General features: G+C 49.2%; 1 protein-coding gene across 1 annotated transcript in view; it reads left to right on the forward strand.

The window, feature by feature from the left end:
- The window catches only part of MMP24 (matrix metallopeptidase 24), a 301,682-nt gene extending 287,271 nt beyond the window's left edge, over positions 1 to 14,411 (forward strand). Inside the window, exon 9 of the mRNA XM_069751838.1 lies at positions 13,144 to 14,411. Within this exon, the coding sequence (XP_069607939.1) occupies positions 13,144 to 13,481 (338 nt within the window). The 3' untranslated portion in view covers positions 13,482 to 14,411. The remainder of the gene's footprint in view (positions 1 to 13,143) is intronic.
- The last annotated feature ends 12,412 nt before the right edge of the window (positions 14,412 to 26,823 follow it).

Consider the following 26,823-nt stretch of genomic DNA (forward strand, 5'->3'; position numbering starts at 1 on the left):
GGTGGGCGGGGTCACTCTGGGTCACATTTGGTGGGCGGGGTCACTCTGGGTCACATTTGGTGGGCGGGGTCACTCTGGGTCACATTTGGTGGGTGGGGTCACTCTGGGTCACATTTGGTGGGCGGGGTCACTCTGGGTCCGATTTGGCGGGCGGGGCCACTCGGGGTCCGATTTGGTGGGCGGGGCCACTCGGGTCCGATTTGGTGGGCTGCGCACCTCAGGTGCCAATTTGGTGCGCGGGTCACTTTAAGAGCTAATATTATCTGGCAAAACTGTGTCCTGGTGGGGTCATGTAGAGTTCGTAGGCGTTGGCATAGTAACTGGGTCTGGCTTCGCATATCAATGAGCTGATCAGCCAGGTGGCAGTTGGCAGTTATTTTTTAAATTGCCTCAGTAATCAGCCATTATACCTTATGGCAAAATTTCCCTATTGAAATGCATTGGCAATGCATTCCAATGAGAGAAAAACAATTTTCAAACGTTAATTGCGCTAAAACTACATATCCGATCGACACGAAAAATACTTAGCACACCTCTCGTGGACGCTGGCTTCGAAATGACACCTCACTGGAGTCTGTGTGTGCAGCGGTTCGGGCCGCATTAATTGCGGAAAAAAGCCTAATAATAATAAGAAGAACTAGATGGGTATTTCCTGAAGGAACTACAGATAGTGCTTTGTAATGGTGCCCGGGCTGCCCCTGCAAGACTTTCACACTTGGGTGCCCCTCAGGCGCTGGTTTGGTGGGCGGGGCCCCTCAGGGGATGATTTGGTGGGCGGGGCCACTCTGTGTCCGATTTGGTAGACGGGACCACTCTGGGTCCGATTTGGTGGGCGGGGCCACTCTGGGTCAGATTTGGTGGGCGGGGCCACTCTGGGTCAGATTTGGTGGGCAGAGCACCTCTGGGTCAGATTTGGTGGGCAGGGCACCTCGGTCAGATTTGGTGGGCGGGGCACCTCTGGGTCAGATTTGGTGGGCGGGGCACCTCTGGGTCAGATTTGGTGGGCGGGGCACCTCTGGGTCACATTTGTTGGGCGGGGTCACATTTGGTGGGCGGGGTCACTTTGGGTCACATTTGGTGGGCGGGGTCACTCTGGGTCACATTTGGTTGGCGGAGTCACTCTGGGTCCGATTTGGTGGGCGGGGTCACTCTGGGTCACATTTGGTGGGCGGGGTCACTCTGGGTCACATTTGGTGGGCGGGGTCACTCTGGGTCACATTTGGTGGGCGGGGTCACTCTGGGTCACATTTGGTGGGCGGGGTCACTCTGGGTCACATTTGGTGGGCGGGGTCACTCTGGGTCACATTTGGTGGGCGGGGTCACTCTGGGTCACATTTGGTGGGCGGGGTCACTCTGGGTCACATTTGGTGGGCGGGGTCACTCTGGGTCACATTTGGTGGGCGGGGTCACTCTGGGTCACATTTGGTGGGCGGGGTCACTCTGGGTCACATTTGGTGGGCGGGGTCACTCTGGGTCACATTTGGTGGGCGGGGTCACTCTGGGTCACATTTGGTGGGCGGGGCCACTCTGGGTCCGATTTGGTGGGCGGGGTCACTCTGGGTCCGATTTGATGGGCGGGGTCACTCTGGGTCACATTTGGTGGGCGGGGTCACTCTGGGTCACATTTGGCGGGCGGGGTCACTCTGGGTCACATTTGGCGGGCGGGGTCACTCTGGGTCACATTTGGCGGGCGGGGTCACTCTGGGTCACATTTGGCGGGCGGGGTCACTCTGGGTCACATTTGGCGGGCGGGGTCACTCTGGGTCACATTTGGTGGGCGGGGTCACTCTGGGTCCGATTTGATGGGCGGGGTCACTCTGGGTCACATTTGGTGGGCGGGGTCACTCTGGGTCACATTTGGTGGGCGGGGTCACTCTGGGTCACATTTGGTGGGCGGGGTCACTGAGTCACATTTGGTGGGCGGGGTCACTGAGTCACATTTGGTGGGCGGGGTCACTCTGGGTCCGATTTGGTGGGCGGGGTCACTGGGTCACATTTGGTGGGCGGGGTCACTCTGGGTCACATTTGGTGGGCGGGGTCACTCTGGGTCACATTTGGTGGGCGGGGTCACTCTGGGTCCGATTTGGTGGGCGGGGTCACTCTGGGTCACATTTGGTGGGCGGGGTCACTCTGGGTCACATTTGGTGGGCGGGGTCACTCTGGGTCACATTTGGTGGGCGGGGTCACTCTGGGTCACATTTGGTGGGCGGGGTCACTCTGGGTCACATTTGGTGGGCGGGGTCACTCTGGGTCACATTTGGTGGGCGGGGTCACTCTGGGTCACATTTGGTGGGCGGGGTCACTCTGGGTCACATTTGGTGGGCGGGGTCACTCTGGGTCACATTTGGTGGGCGGGGTCACTCTGGGTCACATTTGGTGGGTGGGGTCACTCTGGGTCACATTTGGTGGGTGGGGTCACTCTGGGTCACATTTGGTGGGCGGGGTCACTCTGGGTCACATTTGATGGGCGGGGTCTCTCTGGGTCACATTTGGAGGGCGGGGTCACTCTGGGTCCGATTTGGTCGCCGGGGTCACTCTGGGTCGGATTTGGTGTGCGGGTCACTTTAAGAGCTGATATTATCTGGCAAAACTGTGTCCTGGTGGGGTCATGTAGAGTTCGTAGGCGTTGGCATAGTAACTGGGTCTGACTTCGCATATCAATGAGCTAATCAGCCAGGTGGCAGTTGGGCTGATTTCTGAGGCAATTTCCAAATAACTGCCATTATAAGCTTATGGCAAGATTTCCCTATTGAAATGCATTGAGACAACATTTTCAAACGCAAATTGCGCCAAAACTACAAATCCGATCGACACGAAAAATACTTAGCACACCTCCCAGGAACGCTGGCTTCGAAATGACACCTCACTGGAGTCTGTGCGTGCAGCGGTTCGGGCCGCATTAATTGCGGACTGAATAATAATAAGAAGAAGAATAAGTTGACTACGGTGGAATAACAATATAGTGCTTTTTACAAAAGCACTATAATAAGAAGTTGTCTACGGGGGAATAACAATATAGTGCTTTTTACAAAAGCACTATAATAAGAAGAATAAGAAGTTGTCTACGGGGGAATAACAATATAGTGCTTTTTACAAAAGCACTATAATAAGAAGAACTAGATGGGTATTTCCTGAAGGAACTACAGATAGTGCTTTGTAATGGTGCCCGGGCTGCCCCTGCAAGACTTTCACACTTGGGTGCCCTTCAGGCGCTGGTTTGGTGGGCGGGGCCCTTCAGGGGATGATTTGGTGGGCGGGGCCACTCTGTGTCCGATTTGGTAGACGGGACCACTCTGGGTCCGATTTGGTGGGCGGGGCCACTCTGGGTCAGATTTGGTGGGCGGGGCCACTCTGGGTCAGATTTGGTGGGCAGAGCACCTCTGGGTCAGATTTGGTGGGCGGGGCACCTCGGTCAGATTTGGTGGGCGGGGCACCTCTGGGTCACATTTGGTGGGCGGGGTCACTCTGGGTCACATTTGGTGGGCGGGGTCACTCTGGGTCACATTTGGTGGGCGGGGTCACTCTGGGTCACATTTGGTGGGCGGGGTCACTCTGGGTCACATTTGGTGGGCGGGGTCACTCTGGGTCACATTTGGTGGGCGGGGTCACTCTGGGTCACATTTGGTGGGCGGGGTCACTCTGGGTCACATTTGGTGGGCGAGGTCACTCTGGGTCACATTTGGTGGGCGGGGTCACTCTGGGTCACATTTGGTGGGCGGGGTCACTCTGGGTCACATTTGGTGGGCGGGGTCACTCTGGGTCACATTTGGTGGGCGGGGTCACTCTGGGTCACATTTGGTGAGCGGGGTCACTCTGGGTCACATTTGGTGAGCGGGGTCACTCTGGGTCACATTTGGTGGGCGGGGTCACTCTGGGTCACATTTGGTGGGCGGGGTCACTCTGGGTCACATTTGGTGGGCGGGGTCACTCTGGGTCACATTTGGTGGGCGGGGTCACTCTGGGTCCGATTTGGTGGGCGGGGTCACTCTGGGTCCGATTTGGTGGGCGGGGTCACTCTGGGTCCGATTTGGAGGCCGGGGCCCCTCGGCCTCCGATTTGGAGGCCGGGGCCCCTCGGCCTCCGATTTGGAGGTCGGGGCCCCTCGGCCTCCGATTTGGAGGCCGGGGCCCCTCGGCCTCCGATTTGGAGGTCGGGGCCCCTCGGCCTCCGATTTGGAGGCCGGGACCCCTCGGCCTCCGATTTGGAGGCCGGGGCCCCTCGGCCTCCGATTTGGAGGCCGGGGCCATTCGGCCTCCGATTTGGAGGCCGGGGCCCCTCGGCCTCCGATTTGGAGGCCGGGGGGCCTCGGCCTCCGAATTGGAGGTCGGGGCCCCTCGGCCTCCGATTTGGAGGCCGGGGCCCCTCGGCCTCCGATTTGGAGGTCGGGGCCCCTCGGCCTCCGATTTGGAGGCCGGGGCCCCTCGGCCTCCGATTTGGAGGTCGGGGCCCCTCGGCCTCCGATTTGGAGGCCGGGACCCCTCGGCCTCCGATTTGGAGGCCGGGGCCCCTCGGCCTCCGATTTGGAGGCCGGGGCCATTCGGCCTCCGATTTGGAGGCCGGGGCCCCTCGGCCTCCGATTTGGAGGCCGGGGGGCCTCGGCCTCCGAATTGGAGGTCGGGGCCCCTCGGCCTCCGATTTGGAGGCCGGGGCCCCTCGGCCTCCGATTTGGAAGTCGGGGCCCCTCGGCCTCCGATATGGAGGTCGGGGCCCCTCGGCCTCCGATTTGGAGGTCGGGGCCCCTCGGCCTCCGATATGGAGGTCGGGGCCCCTCGGCCTCCGATTTGGAGGTCGGGGCCCCTCGGCCTCCGATGTGGTGGTCGGGGCCCCTCGGCCTCCTATTTGGTGGGCTGGACACCTCAGGTAACAATTTGGTGGGTTGGTCACTTTAAGAGCTGATATTATCTGGCAAAACTGTGTCCTGGTGGGGTCATGTAGAGTTCGTAGGCGTTGTCATAGTAACTGGGTGTGACTGCACATATCAACTAGATGGGTATTTCCTGAAGGAACTACAGATAGTGCTTTGGAATGGTGCCCGGGCTGCCCCTGCAAGACTTTCACATTTGGGTGCCCCTCAGGTGCTGATTTGGTGGGCGGGGCCACTCTGGGTCCGATTTGGTGGGCGGGGCCACTCTGGGTCCGATTTGGTGGGCTGGGTCACTCTGGGTCGATTTGGTGGGCGGGGTCAATCTGGGTCCGATTTGGTGGACGGGGCCCCTCAGGGTCCGATTTGGTGGGCGGGGCACCTCAGGGTCCGATTTGGTGGGCGGGGCACCTCAGGGTCCGATTTGGTGGGCGGGGCCCCTCCCACCAAATCGGACCCAGAGTGACCCCGCCTACCAAATCGGACCCAGAGTGACCCCGCCCACCAAATCGGACCCAGAGTGACCCCGTCCACCAAATCGGACCCAGAGTGACCCCGCCCACCAAACTGGGTCACATTTGGTGGGCGGGGTCACTCTGGGTCACATTTGGTGGGCGGGGTCACTCTGGGTCACATTTGGTGGGCGGGGTCACTCTGGGTCACATTTGGTGGGCGGGGTCACTCTGGGTCACATTTGGTGGGCGGGGTCACTCTGGGTCACATTTGGTGGGCGGGGTCACTCTGGGTCACATTTGGTGGCCGGGGTCACTCTGGGTCTGATTTGGTGGCCGGGGTCACTCTGGGTCACATTTGGTGGGCGGGGTCACTCTGGGTCACATTTGGTGGGCGGGGTCACTCTGGGTCACATTTGGTGGGCGGGGTCACTCTGGGTCACATTTGGTGGGCGGGGTCACTCTGGGTCACATTTGGTGGGCGGGGTCACTCTGGGTCACATTTGGTGGGCGGGGTCACTCTGGGTCACATTTGGTGGGCGGGGTCACTCTGGGTCACATTTGGTGGGCGGGGTCACTCTGGGTCACATTTGGTGGGCGGGGTCACTCTGGGTCACATTTGGTGGGCGGGGTCACTCTGGGTCACATTTGGTGGGCGGGGTCACTCTGGGTCACATTTGGTGGGCGGGGTCACTCTGGGTCACATTTGGTGGGCGGGGTCACTCTGGGTCACATTTGGTGGGCGGGGTCACTCTGGGTCCGATTTGGTGGGCGGGGTCACTCTGGGTCCGATTTGGTAGGCGGGGTCATTCTGGGTCCGATTTGGTGGGCGGGGTCACTCTGGGTCCGATTTGGTGGGCGGGGCCACTCGGGGTCCGATTTGGTGGGCGGGGCCACTCGAGTCCGATTTGGTGGGCTGCGCACCTCAGGTGCCAATTTGGTGCGCGGGTCACTTTAAGAGCTGATATTATCTGGCAAAACTGTGTCCTGGTGGGGTCATGTAGAGTTCGTACGCGTTGGCATAGTAACTGGATCTGACTTCGCATATCAATGAGCTGATCAGCCAGGTGGCAGTTGGCAGTTATTTTTAAATTGCCTCAGATATCAGCCATTATACCTTATGTCAAAATTTCTCTATTGAAATGCATAGCGGCAATGCTTTCCAATGAGGGGGAATCAATTTTTAAACGCACATTGCGCCAAAACTACAAATTTGATCGACACGAAAAATACTTAGCACACCTCTCATGGACGCTGGCTTCGAAATGACACCTCACTGGAGTCTGTGCGTGCAGCGGTTCGGGCCGCATTAATTGCGGAAAAAAGCCTAATAATAATAAGAACTAGATGGGTATTTCCTGAAGGAACTACAGATAGTGCTTTGGAATGGTGCCCGTGCTGTCCCTGCAAGACTTTCACACTTGGGTGCCCTTCAGGCGCGGATTTGGTAAGTGGGGCCCCTCAGGGTCCGATTTGGTTGTCGGGGCCCCTCAGGGTCCGATTTGGTGGGCGGGGCCCCTCAGGGTCCGATTTGGTGGGCGGGGTCACTCTGGGTCACATTTGGTGGGCGGGGTCACTCTGGGTCACATTTGGTGGGCGGGGTCACTCTGGGTCACATTTGGTGGGCGGGGTCACTCTGGGTCACATTTGGTGGGCGGGGTCACTCTGGGTCACATTTGGTGGGCGGGGTCACTCTGGGTCACATTTGGTGGGCGGGGTCACTCTGGGTCACATTTGGTGGGCGGGGTCACTCTGGGTCACATTTGGTGGGCGGGGTCACTCTGGGTCACATTTGGTGGGCGGGGTCACTCTGGGTCACATTTGGTGGGCGGGGTCACTCTGGGTCACATTTGGTGGGCGGGGTCACTCTGGGTCACATTTGGTGGGCGGGGTCACTCTGGGTCACATTTGGTGGGCGGGGTCACTCTGGGTCACATTTGGTGGGCGGGGTCACTCTGGGTCACATTTGGTGGGCGGGGTCACTCTGGGTCACATTTGGTGGGCGAGGTCACTCTGGGTCACATTTGGTGGGCGGGGTCTCTCTGGGTCACATTTGGAGGGCGGGAACACTCTGGGTCCGATTTGGTGGCCGGGGTCACTCTGGGTACGATTTGGTGGCCGGGGTCACTCTGGGTCCGATTTGGTGGCCGGGGTCACTCTGGGTCACATTTGGTGGGCGGGGTCACTCTGGGTCACATTTGGTGGGCGGGGTCACTCTGGGTCACATTTGGTGGGCGGGGTCACTCTGGGTCACATTTGGTGGGCGGGGTCACTCTGGGTCACATTTGGTGGGCGGGGGCACTCTGGGTCACATTTGGTGGGCGGGGTCACTCTGGGTACGATTTGGTGGCCGGGGTCACTCTGGGTACGATTTGGTGGCCGGGGTCACTCTGGGTACGATTTGGTGGCCGGGGTCACTCTGGGTCTGATTTGGTGGCCGGGGTCACTCTGGGTCACATTTGGTGGGCGGGGTCAGTCTGGGTCACATTTGGTGGGCGGGGTCAGTCTGGGTCACATTTGGTGGGCGGGGTCAGTCTGGGTCACATTTGGTGGGCGGGGTCACTCTGGGTCACATTTGGTGGGCGGGGTCACTCTGGGTCACATTTGGTGGGCGGGGTCACTCTGGGTCACATTTGGTGGGCGGGGTCACTCGGTCACATTTGGTGGGCGGGGTCACTCTGGGTCACATTTGGTGGGCGGGGTCACTCTGGGTCACATTTGGTGGGCGGGGTCACTCTGGGTCACATTTGGTGGGCGGGGTCACTCTGGGTCACATTTGGTGGGCGGGGTCACTCTGGGTCACATTTGGTGGGCGGGGTCACTCTGGGTCACATTTGGTGGGCGGGGTCACTCTGGGTCACATTTGGTGGGCGGGGTCACTCTGGGTCACATTTGGTGGGCGGGGTCACTCTGGGTCACATTTGGTGGGCGGGGTCACTCTGGGTCACATTTGGTGGGCGGGGTCACTCTGGGTCCCATTTGGTGGGCGGGGTCACTCTGGGTCCGATTTGGTGGGCGGGGTCACTCTGGGTCCGATTTAGTGGGCGGGGCCACTCGGGGTCCGATTTGGTGGGCGGGGCCACTCGAGTCCGATTTGGTGGGCTGCGCACCTCAGGTGCCAATTTGGTGTGCGGGTCACTTTAAGAGCTGATATTATCTGGCAAAACTGTGTCCTGGTGGGGTCATGTAGAGTTCGTAGGCGTTGTCATAGTAACTGGATCTGACTTCGCATATCAATGAGCTGATCAGCCAGGTGGCAGTTGGCAGTTATTTTTTAAATTGCCTCAGATATCAGCCATTATACCTTATGTCAAAATTTCTCTATTGAAATGCATAGCGGCAATGCTTTCCAATGAGGGGGAATCAATTTTTAAACGCACATTGCGCCAAAACTACAAATTTGATCGACACGAAAAATACTTAGCACACCTCTCATGGACGCTGGCTTCGAAATGACACCTCACTGGAGTCTGTGCGTGCAGCGGTTCGGGCCGCATTAATTGCGGAAAAAAGCCTAATAATAATAAGAATAAGAAGAAGAATAAGAAGTTGTCTACGGTGGAATAACAATATAGTGCTTTTTACAAAAGCACTATAATAAGAAGAAGAAGAATAAGAAGTTGACTACGGTGGAATAACAATATAGTGCTTTGTGCCAAAGCACTATAATGAGCTGATCAGCCAGGTGGCAGTTGGCAGTTATTTTTTAAATTGCCTCAGTAATCAGCCATTATACCTTATGGCTAAATTTCCCTATTGAAATGCATTGGCAATGCATTCCAATGAGAGAAAAACAATTTTCAAACGTTAATTGCGCCAAAACTACACATCCGATCGACACGAAAAATACTTAGCACACCTCTCATGGACGCTGGCTTCGAAATGACACCTCACTGGAGTCTGTGCATGCAGCGGTTCGGGCCGCATTAATTGCGGAAAAAAGCCTAATAATAATAAGAATAAGAAGACTAGATGGGTATTTCCTGAAGGAACTACAGATAGTGCTTTGTAATGGTGCCCGGGCTGCCCCTGCAAGACTTTCACACTTGGGTGCCCCTCAGGCGCTGGTTTGGTGGGCGGGGCCCCTCAGGGGATGATTTGGTGGGCGGGGCCACTCTGTGTCCGATTTGGTAGACGGGACCACTCTGTGTCCGATTTGGTGGGCGGGGCCACTCTGGGTCAGATTTGGTGGGCAGAGCACTTCTGGGTCAGATTTGGTGGGCGGGGCACCTCTGGGTCAGATTTGGTGGGCGGGGCACCTCTGGGTCAGATTTGGTGGGCGGGGCACCTCTGGGTCACATTTGTTGGGCGGGGTCACTCTGGGTCACATTTGGTGGGCGGGGTCACTTTGGGTCACATTTGGTGGGCGGGGTCACTTTGGGTCACATTTGGTGGGCGGGGTCACTCTGGGTCACATTTGGTGGGCGGGGTCACTCTGGGTCCGATTTGGTGGGCGGGGTCACTCTGGGTCACATTTGGTGGGCGGGGTCACTCTGGGTCACATTTGGTGGGCGGGGTCACTCTGGGTCACATTTGGTGGGCGTGGTCACTCTGGGTCCGATTTGGTGGGTGGGGTCACTCTGGGTCACATTTGGTGGGCGGGGTCACTCTGGGTCACATTTGGTGGGCGGGGTCACTCTGGGTCACATTTGGTGGGCGGGGTCACTCTGGGTCACATTTGGTGGGCGGGGTCACTCTGGGTCACATTTGGTGGGCGGGGTCACTCTGGGTCACATTTGGTGGGCGGGGTCACTCTGGGTCACATTTGGTGGGTGGGGTCACTCTGGGTCACATTTGGTGGGTGGGGTCACTCTGGGTCACATTTGGTGGGCGGGGTCACTCTGGGTCACATTTGATGGGCGGGGTCTCTCTGGGTCACATTTGGAGGGCGGGGTCACTCTGGGTCCGATTTGGTGGCCGGGGTCACTCTGGGTCGGATTTGGTGTGCGGGTCACTTTAAGAGCTGATATTATCTGGCAAAACTGTGTCCTGGTGGGGTCATGTAGAGTTCGTAGGCGTTGGCATAGTAACTGGGTCTGACTTCGCATATCAATGAGCTAATCAGCCAGGTGGCAGTTGGGCTGATTTCTGAGGCAATTTCCAAATAACTGCCATTATAAGCTTATGGCAAGATTTCCCTATTGAAATGCATTGAGACAACATTTTCAAACGCAAATTGCGCCAAAACTACAAATCCGATCGACACGAAAAATACTTAGCACACCTCCCAGGAACGCTGGCTTCGAAATGACACCTCACTGGAGTCTGTGCGTGCAGCGGTTCGGGCCGCATTAATTGCGGACTGAATAATAATAATAAGAAGAATAAGTTGTCTACGGGGGAATAACAATATAGTGCTTTTTACAAAAGCACTATAATAAGAAGTTTACTACGGTGGAATAACAATATAGTGCTTTTTACAAAGCACTATAATAATCATCTTTATTTTTATATATAGCGCTAACATATTCTGCAGCGCTTTACAGTTTGCACACATTATCATCACTGCCCCCTATGGGGCTCACAATCTAAATTCCCTATCAGTATGTCTTTGGAATGTTGGAGGAAACCGGAGTACCCGGAGGAAACCCACGCAAACACGGAGAGAACATACAAACTCTTTGCAGATGTTGTCCTTGGTGGGGTTTGACTCCAGCTCTGCAAGGCTGCAGTGCTAACCACTGCACCACCATGCTGCCCATTAATGTTCTAAATGCCGAGTTGCTGGAAAGTCAAACCCTTATACATCTATAGTAGCGTGAGTTAACGGTATGGTATGTTAGTTAGCGCCTAGCCGGACAAGTCTTTTTTTTTTTAGTTTCTGTACTGTTTGCCTGTGTCTGCCTATGTCCCTGCCATAATGCCCTACAAAGCGTTACAGCTTGTGAACGGGGCCTAACAAGTATAAAGGTTCCCTGTTTTGCTGATTGGTGTAGGTTCCAGTGGTTGTACCCTAACTGATTAACAAATTATTACCTACAGTGGCATGGAAAAGTTTGAGCACCCCTTGTCAAAATTGCTGTTATTGAGAGCAGTTATGAAAGTTAAAGATAAGGCCTTTTCAAGATCATTTTAAGTTAAAGATGACACATTTCCTTTGTATTTTATGCAAAAAAAATATATACAGTATGTTGTAATTTTTTTTTTCATTTCAAAAAGGAAAATGAGCATATGCAAATGTTTGGTATATTTGTGTGCTCATATAACTTTGACTAAGGCTTCAGACCTTAATTAGCCTGTTAGGGTTATGGCTTGTTCACTATCATCGTTAGGAAAGGCCAGGCGATACAAATTTCCCAGCTTTATAAAAATACAGCCTCCTCTAACCTAGTGCCAAAAACAGCAGCCATCGGTTCTTCTAAGCAGCTACCTAGCACTCTGAAAATAAAATTAGTGGGGGGGCCACAAAGCATGAGAAGGCTATAAGAAGATAGCAAAGCGTTTTCAGGTTGCCCTTTCCTCAGTTTGAAATGTAATTAAGAAATAACAATTAACAGGAACAATGGAGGTCAAGATAAGGTCTGGAAAACGAATCAAAATTTCAGTAAGCTGCTCGTAGAATTGCTATGGAATCCAATCAGAACCCCTGCTTGACTACAAAAGACTGTCAGAAATATTTAGCACTTTGGTACACTTTTCTACTGTTCAGAAACACCTGCACAAATATGGCCTTCATGGATGAGTCATCAGAAGAAAACCTTTCCTGCATCCTCACCATAAAATTCAGCATCAGAAGTGAGTAAATGAACATCTAAACAAGCCTCATGCATCCTCGAAACAAGTCCTGTGGACCGATGAGGTTAAAATAGAACTCTTTGGCCACAATTATCAAAGGTACCTATGTGTCGAGAAAAAAGGGCACAGAATTTCGGGAAAAGAACATCTCGCCAACCATTAGCATGGGGGTGAATCAATCATGCTTTGAATAATGGATTAAATTAAATTAAAAAAAATTCTTTATGCAAATATAACACCATCTGTAAAAAAGCTGATGTTGTAAATAGGATGGCTTCTACAAATGGATAATGATCCTAAACACATATACTACCTCAAAAGGTGCAAGCTCAAAGTTTTACAATGGCCCTCAAAGTCTCCTGATCTGAACATCATTGAAAATCTGTGGCTAGACCTCAAAATAGTGGACAACCCAGGAATTTCACAGAACTGGAAGAATTTTCCAAGGAAGAATGGATTAAAATTCCTCAAACAAGAATGACTCTTGGCAGACTACAACAAGCATTTACAAGCTGAGATACTTGCAAAAGGTGGTGCTACTAGGTACTAACTATGCAGGGTGTCCAAGTGTTTGCATTTCATTTTCCTATTGTAATTTTTAAAATGTAAAAGATGACAATATATATATTGTCTAAAATTGTATTGTATTGTATTTTAGTCAAATAATATATACCGTATATGCCTAAAATACAAAGGAAATGTAATCTTTAACTCTAGTCATTATAGAGATCATTTATTCAACTTGCTTAACTATTCACAATAACTTCACTGTATTCTATAGCTAAGTGATAACTAATTTTTACCCAACAGCCCCTTCATTAAGTAGTCTTTGGAATTCCATCTTCAGTCACCAAAGACAGTAATAGTGTCTGTCACTTTGTTTTACGATTGGTGGGAGTCTCAGCACCTGTACATCTACTGATCTTTAACATATAAAAAAAAGGTGAAAGTGTTTTTCCGCTGTAAGATATACAGGTGCCTGTGCAGGATTCATCTCTATGTGGGTGCTAGCAAGCAAAATTGAAAATAAAAGCTATTCTGTTACTACCTGTATTGTCCTTTCCTTATATAATTCTGCATTTTTGTCTTTCACAGCTTATACTTATTTCTATAAAGGAAAGGAATACTGGAAATTTGATAATCAAAAGCTGTCCGTCGAATTGGGTTACCCAAGGTCGATTGTAAAAGACTGGATGGGCTGCAACCAAAAAGACGTGGACAACAGCAAGGACCGACACCTACCGCACGATGATGTGGATATTATGGTGACAATAAACGATGTGCCAAGCACCGTAAATGCTATTGCAGTGGTAATCCCTTGTATATTGTCCCTGTGCATCCTGGTCTTGGTATATACTATTTTCCAATTTAAAAACAAAGGTGTACAACAAAACGTTACCTACTACAAACGGCCAGTACAAGAATGGGTATGACAGGATCTGGAACACTTTTGATTTCTTTAGTTTATCTGAGGGCTAACAGGATGCTGGGATCCAAAGTCCATTGGTCAGACTGGAAACAGATGATGGCGGTCCCAGTTTTACAAGCACGGGAAGACCTTACGGTATACAGAGATGGCCTTACACAATGGAGCCTCTTTCATTCTTACTGCCTCATACTTGTATCTTTTCTAGTGTGCCATTTTCTCGGGTTCACGTTGTGAGCACTGAGTAACTTGCTTGGAATTTTCTTCAGAAAAAAACAACAAAAACAAAAAAGAAAAGAATATGACTGTAGCTGAGAACTCGTCTCGGAAACCAGCTTTCTTCATTGAAGTGAGATACTTTCAGACATGTTTCTTAAATCAATTTGAGCAGAAAGAGATCAAGCACACAAAGGCAAAGAAGGTCTTTAAAGAACATCTGTTCCTCCGAATGGCTTGCCACTGAAATGCACAAAGAGGAACTCACCATTTTTTTTTGTTTGTTTTTTTGTTCAATCCCTGCTGGTCAGAATTATTATTACATAAAATTGTTACATATAGATTATTGAATTTGGCATTCTTTGCCTGCAATCATGAATAGTTGTTAAGGTGCAAAAGGAAGATTTCCTTGGTTTGCTGTCTTGTGTCGAACCAAGGATGGAGTTTAAAACCATGTTCACCCAATGACAATATTTGGTAAATGTTGTACTCATGTAGAAACTTAAAACAGAAAAGTGAAATAAAACCAAAAAAATATAAAAATGGTTTTGCTGAATGTCAAAGTGTAAGAGAATGGATAAGTGACTAGTACGAACACATTTAAATCCCGAAACTACTCATACTGGAAAACTGTAATATGTTATTATGATGATTTATTTCTTAATTTATTGATTTTATTTTTTAATTGCCTGAGTTTGAATAATAAACTCTATGCTCTCTAGGCCTTTCATTTCTTTAAAAATGTGGTCGTTATTTCGCTTACATTTACTTACGTACATTTTCTACAAAAATAGACACACGGGTACAGAGATAAAATAATATTTAAAGGTTAACTGTAGTTTCAAATTACTTTTCAGAATGAACTGTCCTGTGTGTATAGTATAGCATAACACTAATTTTGTCCATTGTATAATCTATATACCACAATACCACATTTATACCAGTTTTCCCTATTGCAGGATTTATCTCTAATTTGCAATCTACTCTGAGCTGGTGGGAGGAGACATCTCAGACATACACAGCAAAGCCCACAGATATGGAATCCTTCTCTCCATTCCTTTTATTTAGCACACAAATATAAGCAGCAGCATGGAGCAAATTACACAGTAGTAGTTATCAGTGTACATGCGAATTCAGCCCTGTAATAAGGTAAACGACTCAGTATGATCTTTTTTTATCTACCTCTACCTGTTTCCTCGCTGTGCTCCTCACTCATCTTCATTCCTTCCCTCCAAAAATTATACTGGGGTGTGTCACTTGTCACCACTGAGTGAACGATGAGCTTAGGAGGCAAGACTAGAGGATAAAGATATTTTACAAAAGTTTTTTTTTAAATACTCATCTCTACTATGGATTTATGCAAAGTTTGTCAAAAGTACAATTAAGCATTTTCTCAATATAATACACTTTATACTTTTGCAAATTCATTTTCACTCTCTGAACCCAATGTCATGAGTGTCTCATGTCCTGATGTGACCCCTGGGGAAATTGGGTTCAGAAGGTCACAGTTAGTGATATACTCGTTACTCGAGATTTCCCGAGCATGCACGGGTGTCCTCCGAGTATTTTTTAGTGCTCGGAGATTTAGTTTTCATCGCTGCAGCAAAAATACTTTACATCTGTTAGCCAGCTTGATTACATGTGGGGATTCCCTAGCAACCAGGTAACCCCCACATGTACTTATGCTGGCTAGCAGCTGTAAATCATGCAGCTGCATCACCAAAAACTAAATCTCTGATTACTAAAAAATACTCGGAGACCCCCAAGCATGCTCGGCAAATCTCAAGCAACAAGTATACTCGCTCATCACTAGTCACAATGCTAAATCGATCACAGGTCTTCCTTGGAGCCCATTTGACTATTACCTTGAATTGGAGTGGATTTGCTGTCATTCGATGCTGATAGGCTAAGAACACTTTCCCTTCTGGCTGTGAACTTGTAGCTTTAGAACTCAGCAGCAACACCTTGTGAACACTCCTTTCCACTATATTAACCCACTCCTAGATTTATCTCTTGCCGGTTATAGATCTTCTATACTGACCACTTTGAAGGAGCCAGTTTCTGGATAAGCTGAAGTGTTCGTTCTTGTTGCAGCAGTGAAGTTTTCTATTGGAGAAGCTGAGGAGTGCTATTTCTTGTGTCTTTTCCCACCTATTTGTCTTACCTTCCTCGTGTTGTTGTATTGTAGTAGTGCGACTAGTGTCTCGCTGGAATACACATTAGTAAGGGTGAGTTCAGGGCCAGTGAGAGCCTAGACATCTGATGGCGCACACGGGGAAGGATCCGTCTAGCGATGATAGCAAATGCAGGGATCTGACTGAGGTGTATATTAAGAAGTGACCCCTCTTCCCTCTCGCCAGGGCCTTCCAAGTACATCTCTGGTGTTCTCTTAGTGTTGAGACACACGGACCACATTTTCCTTTCTGGATCTTAATGTTGATCAGGTCGCGGCCCTGGCAAAACAGATGAAGATTCTGTACATGGGTCTGGCAGTCAGCCATACTGAATCTGAACCCAAAGTGGCCCTCCTGGATAGGATTTCAGAGGTCGGGATAAGTTTTTAGATTTTTCCAAAGCTTGCAAGCTCTCTTTTAAGCTCCGTCCACTCTTTTCTGAGATTGAGGAACAATGGGTAGGGATTGTAATATCCCTCCTTCAATGAGTCCCTCAATCCTGGGCCTTTTCACTTCCATCTGACTTAAAGCAGCTCTGGTCATTTGATTTTTTTTTTGCGGCTCAAGGCTTCTTTTAGGTACAAAAACTGAGACCATATCTCTCCCTTTGAATAATGGGATGGGTACCAATATGGTGGATGCTTGGTTCACTCAGACCCATGGTTTCACCTGTAGCGTGCTGGCTAAGTTCATCTCTATTTTTGTGATCCACTCTGCACCTCTCAGTCAATGAAAGATGACTTTTCTAAGAGTCTTGTTAAGAGATGCATTAGACCCTCCTCTTCTCCTGTGGCTGCGGGCATCTTCTTTGTAAGAACAAGGATGGGGGTCTCCGTCCCTGTTTAGATTTTCACAAGTTGAATCGAATTACCATCTGAGATCCTTATCCCCTCCCACTCATCCCTGACTTATTTAATCAGATTGCTGGGGCTAAATGGTTCTCCAAGTTGGATCTCATGGGAGCCTATATTCTCATTAGAATCAGAGAAGGGGATAAGTGGAAAATTGTCTTTAACACTCCTTTAGGGAATTATGAAAACCTTGTCACCTTGTCATGCCTTTAGGCCTGATCAATGTCCCTGCCGTTTTTAATCAATTTGTCAATAACATTTTTCTTCATCTGGTGGGTAGATTTGTGGTGGTTTATTGCGATGATATTTTGATCTACTACTGATCTCAATACACATCAGGTACATGTCAGGCAGGAGTTGCAGACATTAAGTGATAATAAACTGGAAAATTGTATTCGCCGTACAGGAGGTTTAATTTTGGGCTTTCTGGTATCAATTGCAGGTTTCCAAATTAACCCACATAAGGTCCGCGCAGTTCTGAAATTGAATTCTTTGGAAAATCTGAAAGCCTAGCAATGCTTTCTGTGGTTTGTCAACTACTATCAAAAGTTTCTTTGGAACTTCTTGTCAATTGTACAACCTGTCACTGATATGACAAAGGTACGGACTTTTCAAAGTTGGTCCGACCTCACCTGAAGGGCATTTTCTTCCTTGAAGAGATGCTTTTCCACGGCTCCTGTACTCACGCAACCCAATGTCTCTCAATCATTTATTTCTGAGGTTGATATGTCCGAGGTGGGGGTTGGGGCTGTGTTATCTCAAGGGCCATCTAGTAAGTGGCATCCATGTGCCTTTTTCTCAAGAAAAAATATCGCTTGCAGATAACACACCGGAGTAACAGGACGCACATTCAACTGAGAAGTAGTTCTGACATTGGCAGTCCCCTGGACCTGGCCACATCATGGGGAGCTCCAGTGCCTGCAGGACACATGAAGCAGCTTCAGGGGCTGCATGTGGCCCACGTGTTTGAGACCTCTGGTCTATAGGGTAATGAGGAAGGAGAGAAAACGGAAGGAAATTCCAGCTTCTTCTTCAATAAAAATATTTTTCAAGTTTATTCAAAAGGTTAAAAAATTCATGTGAATGCAAACAGGGCACAGGGAAACAACATGGTGAGGCATTTCTAATGCAAATAGCATTCCTCCTCAAGGCCTGAGTCTTATATACTAATGGAAATTATTCTAATTGGACAAAAAGATCACGTCATTTGAAACAGACGTTCAACAGTAGTTGAAACATTGACATAAAATATAGAAAGCAAAAAAAACTTGGAAAAAAATATGAGAAAATTATTATTATTATTATTTATTATTATGTCGCCATTTATTCCATGGCGCTTTACATGTGAGGAGGGGTATACATAATAAAAACAAGCACAATAATCTTGAACAATGCAAGTCACAACTGGTACAGGAGGAGAGAGGACCCTGCCCACGAGGGCTCACAATCTACAAGGAACATAATATACATGAAAAAGCCTTAATAGTGACACATAATATCTCGACGCAGATTTAAAGGGAACCTGTCACCCCAAAAATCGAAGATGAGCTGCGGCCACCAGCATCAGGGGCTTATCTACAGCATTCTGTAATGCTGTAGATAAGCCCCAGATGTATCCTGAAAGATGAGAAAAAGAGGTTGGATTATACTCACCCAGGGGCTGTCCCGCTGCTACTGCGACACCCATCTTCTAACGATGACGCTATCTTGTCTTCACGCTGCAGCTCCGGCGCAGGCGTACTTTGCCCTGTTGAGGCAGGCGCCAGGCCTCTCTTTCCCGGCGCCTGCGCACTGCAGTATTTTCCTTTCAACGAACAAAGTCCAGCTCACCATGATCGACATCCTTGAAGACTCGGAGCACGGAGCCGCTGTGTCAGGGCGTAGACAATCAAAGAAGAAATGAGGAATCCAGCTCAACGAGGTAGTAAAAAAAAACTTCTTTCTTTGTTCACTTGAAAATATATTCAGTGGAGGATAAAAACATCAGCAATTACAAAGGATAAAAAGCGATATCAACGCGTTTCTGGTGACAAAGCACCCTTAATCATGAACAATGATTAAGGGTGCTTTGTCACCAGAAACGCATTCACTACCTCGTTGAGCTGGATTCCTCATTTCTTCTCAGTACTTTCCTTTGCCCTCAACAGGGCAGACAAAGTCTGCCTGCGTCGGAGCTGCGGCGTGAAGACAAGAAGAGGACGTCATCGTATGAAGCTAGGAGGCCCCGGACCGCGACGCCCATCGGACCCAGACTGCAGTGGGACCGCCCCTGGGTGAGTATAATCTAACTTCTTTTCTCATCTTTCAGGATACATCGGGGGCTTATCTACAGCATTCCAGAATGCTGTAGATAAGCCCCAGATGCCGGAGGCCGAGCTCATCTTCGATTTTTGGGGTGACAGGTTCCCTTTAAACATGCAAGAAATCAGTTCCCAAGTTAAAAATCCAGAATGCTTCTCTGGTAAGTAGAATTCTTCTTATATCTCCACTTTCAATACCACAGACTTTAAATGATATATGGTAATTGCTTCATATGGCAAATAATGAAATGTTTGGCCGCAGATGAGATATTCCTCCTAGAAATTTTACATTAGAAATATTGTTTAAATGTTCATTAATCTGGACTTTCAATTTGCAGCTGGTGCACCCTATATAAAGCAATTGACAGATGGTGCATCAAATACAGTAAATTATGTTTTTAGAGTTAGTTGATGTACCGTTTTAGGATAAATTTCAATTTTTTCAAAATTCACAAATGTGGCAATAGAATATGAAAATTTGCAGATTTGACATTGTAAAAGCCCATAAAAATTAAGCCAGGTGGCATTGGACTTCTCAGAATTAAAATAACTGGGTGAAGGAAAGTTCCCCAGCGAAGGAGCTTTTTTAGCAATAGTATTGCAGCCAGACTTCACAATAAGGCCGGGATCACACACAGCGAGATACGGCCGAGTCTCGCAGGTTAAAACCAAGCTCTGGCACCGGCACTCTGGAGCGGAGCGTGCGGCCGCATAGCAATACATGGAGCTGCACGCTCCGCTCCGGAGTCCCGGTGCCAGAGCTTGTTTTTAACCTGTGAGACTCGGCTGTATCTCGCTGTCGTGTGATCCCGGCCTAAGGGAGAGTGTTTTATCTTCAGCACAGGTAGAAATTAGTAATATGTTTGATGGTGCTGAATTGGGGATTAAACTGGATGGACAAAACATTTTTTTTTTTTAAATACTAGGCCTGAGGGGTTTATTGCCATTATGGTATTTGATTAGGTTGGTTTGGCAATATTGCGTGCTCAGTTGAGTGTCCACCTGGGAAAGCCCCCATCAGTCAGTCTGGTTTCTGCTTTCTCTATCCCCCGTTTGCGATTCAAAAGGTCACAACAGTTACAGGAAGCTCTAATATATTCACCCACTGGTATGCATTTTATAGCATGTTTCGAGTAACTACGTGTTGCAACACATTGCAGTCACAGGTATAGTTATGATTGCAATGCAGACTAATAAATAAGTATAGGTCTTAGACATGCTTTTTTTGTTTGGAAGCAGACTGCAGGTTGGTAGCCGTGCAGTCCGTTTCATTCCAGGCCTGGGTTTTCCATGTGGCTGAAGGCCACAGATCCCAGTTAAAGGGAACCTGTCACCCCGTTTTTTGAGATTGAGATATAAATACTGTTAAATAGGGCCTGCGCTGTGCGTTACTATAGTGTATGTAGTGTACCCTGATTCCCCATGTATGCCGAGAAATACATTACCAAAGTCGGCGTTTTCGCCTGTCAATCAGGCTGGTCTGGTCAGGTGGGCGTGTTCACAGCGTTCTTTTCTTCCCCAGGTTTCCGTTGGTGGCGTAGTGGTGTGCGCATGTCCAAGGTCCGGATTCCCTGTGCCCACGTGAAGACACAGCGCGCGATCTGCGCTGTCATTCCTTTCATCGGTGCGGGCGGCCATCTTCCTGGGGCCGCGCGTGCGCAGATGTAGTGCTCTGCTGCACGGGGCTTCAGGAAAATGGCCGCGGGATGCCGCGCGTGCGCAGAAGAGATCGCGGCGGCCATTTTCCCAAAGCCGAGTTTGCATCTCGGCTTTGGGAAAATGGCCGCCGCGATCTCTTCTGCGCACGCGCGGCATCCCGCGGCCATTTTCCTGAAGCCCCGTGCAGCAGAGCACTACATCTGCGCACGCGCGGCCCCAGGAAGATGGCCGCCCGCACCGATGAAAGGAATGACAGCGCAGATCGCGCGCTGTGTCTTCACGTGGGCACAGGGAATCCGGACCTTGGACATGCGCACACCACTACGCCACCAACGGAAACCTGGGGAAGAAAAGAACGCTGTGAACACGCCCACCTGACCAGACCAGCCTGATTGACAGGCGAAAACGCCGACTTTGGTAATGTATTTCTCGGCATACATGGGGAATCAGGGTACACTACATACACCATAGTAACGCACAGCACAGGCCCTATTTAACAGTATTTATATCTCAATCTCAAAAAACGGGGTGACAGGTTCCCTTTAAAATCCTGCAGTAAAGGGTTTGGGTGTGTCAAGGTCAGAGTCAGTATCAGTCTGGTGTATAATAGAGGGCAGAGCAATTGGTTCTGCAGAGCTCCTGTGATTTTTAAGTGTCGTATCAGTGGCCCAAAGGCATTTAACCCCTTAAAAACAGTTACTTATTCAAATCTGTGAAAATGGGCTGTTTGCCCACTTTGATGCCAGTTCTGGTGCCCAGAACCCATTTGGGCCAGGCTGAAGGGACCTGGGTTTGATGCAGGGCATCACTTTCTGTGTATTTTAAGTGTCAGATCAGTGGCCCAAAGGCATTTAACCCCTTAAAAACATCAGTTACTTATTCAAATCTGTGAAAATGGGCTGTTTGCCCACTTTGATACCAGTTCTTGTGCCTAGAACCTGGGTTTGGGCCAAGCTGGAAATAGCAGGTTTTGATTTGGGGTGCCCTGTTCTATATATCTGCAGTGTGAGATCAGTGGCCCAAAGGCATTTAACCCCTTCTTCAGCGCTCTTTGGTGCCCACTTTGATGCCCATTTTTGTGCCAGTTTTATTGTTTTTGTAGCCTTTTTTAAGCGTATTCACATCAGGGCTCCTCGCTGCATTGTGTTTTATTATTGTGATAATTATTTTTTGTTGTTAAACCTATAAAAAACAGAAAAGAAAAAAATGCCGAATAAGAAACCAACTTCAGCTCCGAATAAGAAACTGAACGAATAAGAAACCAACTTCAGCCTCGTCAGTCCAGTTTCACTTCAACTTCAACATCTTTACTCAGCAACTTGTCATCCAGGGCACACATTGTTACAGCATCGGGCATCGGTGTCTCTGACTCTTGCCTGTCGCTAACCCTGCATTCACGGTCCGTACAATACGGTTCCACAGTGTTCTTAATGTCCAGTATTTCTGCCTTTCATGGGGGCATTCCCTGCCGTTTCACCCCCGTTCTGAGAATGGCGGCCAACGCAAAAACCTGCCACATCTTGGTGCACTCTCTCCCAAATGGCTCAGCCTTCTTCTGTCCAGCAGCTGCAGTCCCACTAGTTCTGCGCTGCTGTATTCTTTTTCTCTCTCTGTTCTTAGCTCTGGCCCCCTGGATACTTTTGCTGGGCCTATTTCTTCCTAAAAAACGATGCAGGGCATGAAGTGCCCTGGGCTAGCCAGCCCTGTCTGTGCTGCATGGGCGCCAAGGCCCCAACTGACTAAACCAAGAAGCTACTGTACACTATACTTATTCCCACTCGTGCCCCTCCTATTCTAACTATAACTAACACTATATCTGTTAACTATGATGCCCCCATCTAGTGGCCAACTTGGGGTACTACTCCCCCTAACACTTTACGGGTCCGGGGCACTTACTTTCCCTAACCGACGTGTGTGTGCAATACATGTGAACATTTAAGCAATCAGACTTATAGATTAGTACGCATTAAGGTGTAGCAATACTCTTGTACACGGTGACAATACACTTTATGTGTAGCAGTGCCACCGTGTAAGAACACATTAATAATTAACACTGTACACATTTAAAGGGGTTGAGGAGAAGAAGGAACAACATCTATTGGCATCCCCTCCAGACATGTGAGAGTTTGATGATGGAGAGCAGGGAACAAAGGCACAGAGTGAGTGGTAATAGTCCAGGCATCCGGTGTGTGAGCGTGGTCAGCTTTTACAGAAAGGAGACCGCAATGATCCAAAAGGAGAGCACAGTGTGCAGACTGATAGTTCTGCAGCTCCATGTGAGAGGACAGTGAGCCTTGGAGCTGCCCCACAACTACAGACTAGCCAGGCTACCAAGGGTTGTCCACCTAATCCTGCCTTTCCATCAAGGAGAAGAACTATGCCTTCCATCCCTAAGCAACTGAACCCTGGAGACCCAGGGTTGCCATGTGTGACTGAAGAACTATCCCATCAAGAAGTGAGTAGAATGCTGGGACTATTGGTTCCACTGGTGAGAAGTATATAAGAGATATCTATAAGGCAGTATTGCTGGGACATGCGGATCAACAGACTAGGAGTTATAATAGCCGTGAAGAGGATCTTGTTCCTATGCCATTAAAGGGAACCTGTTATGAAAGGCAATTCAGTACTACAATGGACATAGCAGTCAGAGCACATACAGTGATCTGACAATAACCCAAAATCATAGAACGAGCTCTGAGACGTGGAAACTCTGCAGACCGCAATCCCTAATCCTCTCCAAACAACACTAGAGGCAGCCGTGGATTGCGCCTAACTCTGCCTATGCAACTCGGCACAGCCTGAGAAACTAGCCTGAAGATAGAAAATAAGCCTACCTTGCCTCAGAGAAATACCCCAAAGGAAAAGGCAGCCCCCCACATATAATGACTGTGAGTTAAGATGAAAAGACAAACGTAGAGATGAAATAGATTCAGCAAAGTGAGGCCCGACTTTCTTAACAGATCGAGGATAGAAAAGGTAACTTTGCGGTCTACACAAAACCCTAAAGAAAACCACGCAAAGGGGGCAAAAAGACCCTCCGTACCGAACTAACGGCACGGAGTTACACCCTTTGTGTCCCAGAGCTTCCAGCAACAAATTAGACAAGCTGGACAGAAAAAATAGCAAACAAATAGCAAAGAAGAACTTAGCTATGCAGAGCAGCAGGCCACAGGAATGATCCAGGGAAAAGCAAGTCCAACACTGGAACATTGAAAGGAAGCCAGGATCAAAGCATTAGGTGGAGTTAAGTAGAGAAGCACCTAACGACCTCACCAGATCACCTGAGGGAGGAAACTCAGAAGCCGCAGTACCACTTCCCTCCACCAACAGAAGCTCACAGAGAGAATCAGCCGAAGTACCACTTGTGACCACAGGAGGGAGCTCTGCCACAGAATTCACAACAGTACCCCCCCCTTGAGGAGGAGCCACCGAACCCTCACCAGAGCCCCCAGGCCGACCAGGATGAGCCACATGAAAGGCACGAACAAGATCGGGAGCATGAACATCAGAGGCAAAAACCCAGGAATTATCTTCCTGAGCATAACCCTTCCATTTAACCAGATACTGGAGTTTCCGTCTAGAAACACGAGAATCCAAAATCTTCTCCACAATATACTCCAATTCCCCCTCCACCAAAACCGGGGCAGGAGGATCAACAGATGGAACCATAGGTGCCACGTATCTCCGCAACAATGACCTATGGAATACGTTATGTATGGAAAAAGAATCTGGAAGGGTCAGACGAAAAGACACAGGATTAAGAACCTCAGAAATCCTATACGGACCAATGAAACGAGGTTTAAACTTAGGAGAGGAAACCTTCATAGGAATATGACGAGAAGATAACCAAACCAGATCCCCAACACGAAGTCGGGGACCCACACTGTTATGTTTGCTAATGACAGGTGTTATGAAGGCAATCCAGAAACACAGTGTGCTTAGCGATCAGAGCGCACACAGTGATCTGACAAATACCCAAAAATACAAGAACGAGCTCTGAGACGTGGAAACTCTGTAGACTGCACACCTGATCCTATCCTAAACACAACTAAAAGCGGCTGTGGATTGCGCCTAACAACTACCTAGGCAACTCGGCACAGCCTAAGAAACTAGCTAGCCTGAAGATAGAAAAATAGGCCTGACTTGCCCCAGAGAAATTCCCCAAAGGAAAAGGCAGCCCCCCACATATAATGACTGTGAGTAAGATGAAAAGACAAAACGTAGGGATGAAATAGATTCAGCAAAGTGGGGCCCGATATTCTAGGACAGAGCGAGGACAGTAAAGTGAACTTTGCAGTCTACAAAAAACCCTAAAGCAAGACCACGCAAAGGGGGCAAAAAAAAACCCCACCGTGCCGAACTAACGGCACGGCGGTACACCCTTTGCGTCTCAGAGCTTCCAGCAAAACAAAAGACAAGCTGGACAGAAAAAAAGCAACAAAAAGCAAAAAGCACTTAGCTATACAGAGCAGCAGGTCACAGGAACAATCAGGAGAAGCTCAGATCCAACACTGAAACATTGACAAGGAGCAAGGATAGCAGCATCAGGCGGAGTTAAGTAATGAAGCAGTTAACGAGCTCACCAGAACACCTGAGGGAGGAAGCTCAGAAACTGCAGTACCACTTGTGACCACAGGAGGGAGCTTGATCACAGAATTCACAACAGTACCCCCCCCTTGAGGAGGGGTCACCGAACCCTCACCAGAGCCCCCAGGCCGACCAGGATGAGCCGCATGAAAGGCACGAACAAGATCGGAAGCATGAACATCAGAGGCAAAAACCCAGGAATTATCTTCCTGAGCATAACCCTTCCATTTAACCAGATACTGGAGTTTCCGTCTAGAAACACGAGAATCCAAAATCTTCTCCACAATATACTCCAATTCCCCCTCCACCAAAACCGGGGCAGGAGGCTCAACAGATGGAACCATAGGTGCCACGTATCTCCGCAACAACGACCTATGGAATACATTATGTATGGAAAAGGAGTCTGGGAGGGTCAAACGAAAAGACACAGGATTGAGAACCTCAGAAATCCTATACGGACCAATAAAACGAGGTTTAAATTTAGGAGAGGAAACCTTCATAGGAATATGACGAGAAGATAACCAAACCAGATCCCCAACACGAAGTCGGGGACCCACACGGCGTCTGCGATTAGCGAAAAGTTGAGCTTTCTCCTGGGACAAGATCAAATTGTCCACTACCTGAGTCCAGATCTGCTGCAACCTATCCACCACAGAATCCACACCAGGACAGTCCGAATACTCAACCTGTCCTGAAGAGAAACGAGGATGGAACCCAGAATTGCAAAAAAATGGAGAAACCAAGGTAGCCGAGCTGGCCCGATTATTAAGGGCGAACTCAGCCAACGGCAAAAAGGACACCCAATCATCCTGGTCTGCAGAAACAAAACATCTCAGATATGTTTCCAAGGTCTGATTGGTTCGTTCGGTCTGGCCATTAGTCTGAGGATGGAAAGCCGAGGAAAAGGATAGGTCAATGCCCATCCTACCACAAAAGGCTCGCCAAAACCTTGAAACAAACTGGGAACCTCTGTCAGAAACAATATTCTCAGGAATGCCATGCAACCGAACCACATGCTGAAAGAACAAAGGTACCAAATCAGAGGAGGAAGGCAATTTAGCCAAGGGCACCAGATGGACCATTTTAGAAAAGCGATCACAGACCACCCAAATGACTGACATCTTTTGAGAAACGGGAAGGTCAGAAATGAAATCCATCGAAATATGTGTCCAAGGCCTCTTTGGGACCGGCAAGGGCAAAAGCAACCCACTGGCACGAGAACAGCAGGGCTTAGCCCTAGCACAAATCCCACAGGACTGCACAAAAGTACGTACATCCCGTGACAGAGATGGCCACCAGAAGGATCTAGCCACTAACTCTCTGGTACCAAAGATTCCAGGATGACCAGCCAACACCGAACAATGAAGTTCAGAGATAAGTTTATTAGTCCACCTATCAGGGACGAACAGTTTCTCTGCTGGACAACGATCAGGTTTATTCGCCTGAAATTTTTGCAGCACCCGCCGCAAATCAGGGGAGATGGCAGACACAATGACTCCTTCCTTTAGGATACCCGCTGGCTCAGATAAACCCGGAGAGTCGGGCACAAAACTCCTAGACAG

This window comes from Ranitomeya imitator, chromosome 2, assembly GCF_032444005.1.
Source record: "Ranitomeya imitator isolate aRanImi1 chromosome 2, aRanImi1.pri, whole genome shotgun sequence".
In the NCBI taxonomy this organism is placed as follows: domain Eukaryota; kingdom Metazoa; phylum Chordata; class Amphibia; order Anura; family Dendrobatidae; genus Ranitomeya; species Ranitomeya imitator.